This window comes from Epinephelus fuscoguttatus, linkage group LG7 (genome assembly GCF_011397635.1).
Source record: "Epinephelus fuscoguttatus linkage group LG7, E.fuscoguttatus.final_Chr_v1".
Taxonomy (NCBI): Eukaryota; Metazoa; Chordata; class Actinopteri; order Perciformes; family Serranidae; genus Epinephelus; species Epinephelus fuscoguttatus.
This window is the reverse complement of record NC_064758.1, coordinates 1,793,388-1,800,380: the sequence shown is the minus strand read 5'-3', so window position 1 is coordinate 1,800,380 and position 6,993 is coordinate 1,793,388. Positions and strand designations below refer to the sequence as shown.

The 6,993-nt window shown below is 38.6% G+C and overlaps 1 protein-coding gene across 2 annotated transcripts in view; it reads right to left on the bottom strand.

Annotated features, from left to right (window-relative positions):
- Positions 1-1,308: 1,308 nt before the first annotated feature.
- Positions 1,309-6,993, bottom strand: part of LOC125892017 (histone-lysine N-methyltransferase SUV39H1-like) — a 46,067-nt gene continuing 40,382 nt past the window's right edge. For both annotated transcript variants that reach the window (XM_049581735.1, XM_049581734.1), the window contains exon 6: positions 1,309-6,153. In XM_049581735.1, the coding sequence (XP_049437692.1) occupies positions 6,020-6,153 (134 nt within the window). In that variant the 3' untranslated portion in view covers positions 1,309-6,019. The remainder of the gene's footprint in view (positions 6,154-6,993) is intronic.

The window sequence follows — 6,993 nt, the reverse complement described above, 5'->3', positions numbered from 1 at the left end:
CTTCAAAGGGAATTTACATCATCAAAGAGGTCTGCATTCTCCCATGGGCAAGTACAGAGATATTTGTAAAGACCTGAACTGCTCACAGACCAGTAATCCTGACCCTGCAATCAGGCTGATCTTAAAACTCACTGCCATATACCATTCAAAAACAGCTACAGAGCAGAATCACTACCCATGTTGGAAAAGAGTGACCATGCGGCCATCTTGCTGAGGTCAATATGTAAACAAAGCAATATGCCTGCCAATACAAAACAGTACAATCTGCACTGCACAGTGCAGTCTGACGCATGGTCCAGGACATTGCCACCAAATCAGGAGTTAGATAGTTATTGTTGTAAGGCCATTCCAGTCATCCAATCTGTTTCTACTTCATTACAGTTGTCAGACTTTAAAGATGGTCAGGTAGGTACTGAGAATAGGCACCCTTTAGATGAAAATATTTAAGAAGATTGAAATGATCCAAATCTAATCTTTTCTGAATCCAGAGTCGTCAAATTCCATCACTAGGCTATTGATTTCCACATCAGACACCAACAAAAACCGTCAGTTTAAAACGCCAACAAACAAAAACGTAATTGAAGTACCTGGAAAGTCCATACAATGCTGGTGGGATGGGTGGTGGATGAGTCCAAGAACCCTGGACTTTCACCCAGGAGGCTGGTGTTCACTTCTCATTTGAATGTACAGCCAAACCATGATGTTTTTCGCTAAACCTAGCCATATGCTTCTGTTGTCTGAACCTACCGATGTGCATTTGTATCCTAAACCTAACCACATGCTTTTGTTGCCTAAACCTGACCATGTGAGCTGACCAGTCAAAGTTTTGTTTGGACTTTACTGTGAAGAAAGATTTATTTGTTTTTTCATTTTAGTTTATTTGTATAGGGACTATGTACAATATCAAACATAAATGTTGCCATTTAATGTATTGCACCAGATTTAGCTTAAAGCTAATTCACATCTGCGGTCCCTTGATTGATGTGAAGAGTTTGTTAGATTCATCTGCTGAAGAGGGAAAGATTCTTTCTGCTCACCTTAAATCTCAGTTTTAACACCTAGATGCATCAGCAGGACTGTTTGGAGGCTAATCAAAGTCCAGTAAACCTATGCAAGTGATCTGAAAACTTGAAACTTCCACTACTTGTAAAATGAGAATGGAATGTTAAGTAAAGGAGGACACAAATTCTGTCCAGCAGTTCAACTTTTATACAGAACAATATTTGCAAATTCATAGATTCTGGATTTTTCCATGTAGGAGAATGTGCTTTAAGAATTTCTATCTAAGTGATTGTGATGAATAAAACAACCAACCAAATTACTATTCAAAGCAAAGTATTTTTATGTGTCTTAGAATGTCTGGATGAAATCTTGAAATTGTACATGAATGCAACACTCGTGAATTTTAATGTAAACTCTGGGCAGAAAAAGGAAGTACAAAAATAAATGTTTTTGGGTAGGGGCAGAACGAATGAGTGAGGGCTATGTAAGGGACAGTTATTGCAAAATGAATCCTGCAAGGGAGATGCAGGACCCTGACACAAAGTGAGGAGTCTTGAATCACCCTGTAGGGCTTCATTAAGTATTAAATAAATGTATGTAATTAATACAGTAAATACAGTAGTGCAGCATGTAGGAGGTTGGCTGGTATGCAAACTCATATAGCCTGATTTTTAAAACTGTTGGAGTGATTTAGTTGCTTCAGATTCATTTACCACGCATTATTTTGTCTCTGTTTCATCTCTGCAGGGCCATCTAACTCTGAAGCCCCTTTCCTGCTGCACAAAAAACATGGTAACACCCACTAATCTGGCCTTTTAATGTAATGGGAAAGGTTAAAATCGGCATTCACAACCAGGTCAGATGACTCTACATTAGTCTTGGGTATTTATCAGCTCCCGCTCTGATTGGCATTGATAGAAACACAACACCCCAGTGAACTTGCTAATTTTAGCCCCTTAGCCAGCAAGCTGCAAAATACTGTCTGTCTCTGCCCAAGCAGTGCTCAAACATTGTTCCAAATTAGTCTGTGCGAAGTTGGAGAGACTAAATAACTTAGAGATATATACATATATATAAAAAAGTGACCACCATAAAGTTTTCACAGGCCTCTGTGCTATGGACCGTGGAAGGGTACTACACGTCTATTTTGACATTTGCGTTAATAAGTCAAATTTGTTCATCTTTACGGGTCAGTTGCACGTTAAGACGACAGAAAATTAATGTGAATAGTGAATGGCTTCTGGAAGCCTCTTAAGCAGCTGTGGCCATAACATACCACAGCCTACGTGTGTTTTCATCCAGTATAAATTATATATATAAAAAAAATCCTCTTAAACACAAAAATAGTGTCTTTGGGGAAAAACTGGCTGGGAAAAACAAGCTTTATATCCACTTCATAGCCCCCATGATACCTTGTGTGAATTAACTGCTGATTAACTAGTGTTTTCCTATTTTAACGGTAAGGAACGGTATGCTAATCCTCTTTTCTAGATCGATTTGAACATAAAACATGGGGAACTCAGCACCTGTTACACCTCAGACAGTACAACGTGAACATACCTCTGTCATCTCTTGACAGCCATCTCAAAGCATTGTTGTCTTCCTTTTTAACCAAGCATGTCAGCGGGAAGCTTGCCTTGCTCATTTAGCATAGTGTTAAATTTAACAGAACCTGAGCTAGCGTATGGTAAACATCCACTCCTCAAGGATGATTTATGATTTCTTACGACCCCTGAACACACAGAGATACATGAGGCAAACAATTTATATAATTCTGTATTAATTTTAGCTTAATGTAAAGTGACTAATGTGATGTGTAACGCCACACTCGTCTGCCTTAATGACAGTTTACAAATGTTTATCACCGCTGACTTGTTAAATCAGAGTTCAGCCAAATGAAACATGATGCTAAATTCAGTAGCAGACCTCAGTAATATCAGTTATTAAAAGCAGTAAAACAAATAACTTGAGGCATTAATTTTATGATGTGAAAGAATGAAGGTATATCAGTAAAACACTCAGAATAGAAGACTAAACACTATGCCCAATGTACTCTAATTTAATTCTGCCATCTAATGGACACTTATGCAAATACAATGTACACTGAATACTTTTTCATCAGTTGCCCCTCCAAAACTGTTGAAATGGTTGCACCCAATTCTAAACATCTTAAGAAGATAGAAATGTACTTGTTATCAGGGAATTTTCTATCATCTTCTTAACGCGCATTTGATGCATAGAGATTATTTTACCTGTTAAGACGAACAAATTTGACTTATTAATACGAATGTCAAAATAAATGTTTAGAGCCCTTAAGCTTTCCATACCATGGTGCTTTCTACTGTTTACTAACCAGTTTTCAGCCCATCTTTAACGTTGATCATTACACACCCACACATTCAAAAACACACAGAAAGGCATACCTATCTGCTGCACAGCAGTGTTCACAGCTCTGGTGTAATGGCAATGAGAAAGGAGTCTGTACCCTGTTTTTAGTAGGTTTACCTGTGTTTACAAAAAACATTGCACTCATGCTAATTCAGTGGAAAAGGCAGAGAATCTGATGGACCAACCCCCCCGAACATGTCTGAAAAATGTCACATGAGATTTTCTGCCTTTCATTTCCTAATCATTTCTTCTATAAAGCAAGTATTGTGTTAGGAGTTGACATATGGAGCATACGGAGTGAACATGGAGCAGATGGACTGTTTATAGATGAATTGCTTAAATTTAATGCTTTTAAGATTCTTTTAAACCACATGTATGACTAATTATTGGACAAATCATCTTGAGACACATCATATTAGAGGGAGTAAGGTTCATCAACATCTTGTCACCAGGGAAATTTAAGACATTTTAAGGCTTTTTAAGAACCTGCTGACACCCTGTACAAAGTAGTACACATGCCAACAACTGACCTATGGCTAAGCCCTGCCCTCAAACGCAATGTGCCAGTCACAGTGTGTATAGCCATTCCCATATACTTGGACATTCTCTGCCTGGCCGTTCATTGAAATACATTACAGAAAGTCAGTTTTGTTCGGTTTTCTGAGCTTTTTTGGAGATTTGGAGTTTAAAAATGGTCAATCAATTTTATTATAAAGCCCAATATCACAAATCACAATTTGCCTCACAGGGCTTTACATCAGAGAGGCTGGGCGTCGGGGTGTATTTTTTACACTTTAAACCACATCTCAACCGAGAAAAGTGTCTCCTTTGGATAAAGTTGTGTGGTAATGTTAGACCACAACGTCAACTCAATGTGAATAAGATTAATAAGGATGTCTACATCTGTTTTAAGGTAAGTCAACATCGTGTTTGAGACAACATATTGTCACTTTGCTGGAAAGAAATATAAAGTTACCTTTAACATCTCTAACTAATGTTAGCTAAAGTTATCCTAACGTTTGCTCCTAGCTGCGTTGTTCATCATTGTCAGCTTGTTTGCTGGGAGTTCATTAGCCTATTTTGTTTGAGTTTTGTACTTTGGTGATTGTACATCATTATTAGCTGTTGTCCAAAGGGCTCCAGTTAAACTAACGTTAACTTCTGGAGCTTAGCTTCATTAATTTATTTGTAATCGCAGAGATAACAAAGGTTGGCAAACGTTATGCTGAATGATTAACGGAGAGACACTCTTGATAAAGATGGTAAAAAGGCCGTTATCCTTTTCTCATATTCTGAGCCAAAAACCAGAACTTCAGTGGCACTAAAACTTTGTCTTTGATGGCGATGGCAACAAAATACGGTTCACAAGTGTGACCTGTAAATTTTGGCTTGTAATTTAAGCTTTTCATCGACCTTCTCAACAATAAAATGATTAATATATCCCTCCAATGCGTAGTTTAGGCCCTTTTCAATGACATCTGATCGTTATGTCCCCAAAAAACATCAATTGCCTCCTGCAAAATGCCGTGTACTGCGACATCTGCCACAGCGCCGGTCACTGAATGTTGATAGTTTGTCTGAGTGAGTGGAGGGGGGCGTGGCTTAGCCATAGGTCAATTGTCCTGGAGGAAGTGAAACACACATTTCCTGTATTGTGGCTGACAGCTATAGTTGGTCAAATGCACCACCTAGTGATAGAACATGTTGAATACTTTGAAAGTGAACCACTTCAAAATCAAGCCATTGTTTTTGTTCTCCACCTATAAGAAAGTCAGACCTTGAAATACTAACAACTAAAATGTTTATATACACACTGTAAAACAATCATCTATTTGACCACAGAATAGATACTGTACAGAGCCACAAGAGTGACAGAAGTAGGGACAGTTCATAGATAAAGAAATTATGCCCCACCCCCCACCCCCTCATTTCACCATTAAACAGTCACTTCACCATAGTCACAAAAACATTTTCTTGCTTATCCCTGGTGGCGTTTGGCCATGGATATAGTTTTACCTGCTGAGGTTTAAGACACTGACTCTCTCCTATCAGTTTTCATGGGAACAATTAGGATTATATGTGGTGTTGACAGGTGCTTACAAAGTGCAGCACAGGAACAAAAGCCTTTTGTCTTTTTTATGCACAAAGCCAGAATTATCACTGCAATGAAACAGATTGGGCAAATACCTGTGTCATGTACTTGTAGAATATTTATACATTTTAAGAGCCTGAAGAAATCAACCATAGAAAATGTTTTACTTCAAAGCTAAGGGGCCAAGTATTCTTGTACTGCACTCTGCAGGGATTGGCTACTACACATGATCATGGATCTGTTTTTTTATAGAAAGATATTTCAAATTGTTGGAATAAGGATCTTACATAATCCACTGATGCAGCCCTAAATTCAGTGTAAACCAAGAAACTCTACATTCTGTTGAAGTAAATCACAAGATTGAAATTCTGGATTGTGCTTTTACATCACATTGTGTCAAGTCACATTAACATATGAAAAGTTGATGGTGAATTTCAGCTTTTAAAAAACAAAAGATAATAAAAATTCATGTACAAATCTGTACAATTTTCCCCGTCTTTGCACAGCTGATAGTGTTGTGTTCTCAGCAGTCCTTTGTCAGAACAGGTATTTTCGACAGGAGTCTGATCCACACCGACATTCCACTCGAATCCTCTTCTTTGGAGAGCTGGGGAGACCTGCTAGACTAAAACTGGAGTCCATTTTGGTGCTTTCTGTGTCCACTGGATCAACTGGAAACAAAAAGAAATCAGGTTGGAGACAGCTCAGTTGAAAAGCAAGCAAGTTAACTTTGCTTGAACACAAGTCCTTCACAACTGTATCGCCCTTATAGACAGCTGGTAACAGCACAGTCAATGTGATGGTGCCCTTTCATTCAAGCCTGTGGTGTACAGGGCAACTGCTAACCCTGTAACTATTACCATTATGTTCAATGAAAACACTTATATTATGTTATTATAAAAACTAAAAAAAAAAGACTACAGAGTGGTTGGATACAGTTGAGGCCTGTGTCTGGCTTTTTCCGCCCCTGTATGGACCTGGATGTTCTGTCAGCATATGAACTGATAAGCTTGAAAGAAAATCAGTATCAATATCAGTGCCACTTCTTCCATTGCTTCCTGTCATCAGTGCTGTAAAGTAACTAAGTAAATGGAGTGCACTTGTATAGCCCTTTTCTAGTCCTCCGACCACTCAAAGCCCTTTAACACTACATGTCACATTCACACACTGGTGGCCGAGGCTACCATACAAGTGTGCCACCTGCTACTCAGATGGCTTCGCACACCGATGGTACACCCATCAAGCTCAGAGGTGGAGCGACATGCTCCACCTCTGAGCCACAGCCACCCATTCACATTCAATCAAGTACAAATATGAGCTACTTGTTCTTGAGTATTTCCATTTTCTGCTACTTTATACTTCTACCTTTGGCTGCTAGTTACCTTTTCAATGACAATTTGTTATCCCCTTTCTGTCCAGTGAAAACCATGTATCTCCAAATGTGGTGATTTTGAATGTTTGTTATAAACTGAAAGATGAAGTGTTCCTGTTTACACACTGTTATAAATTTT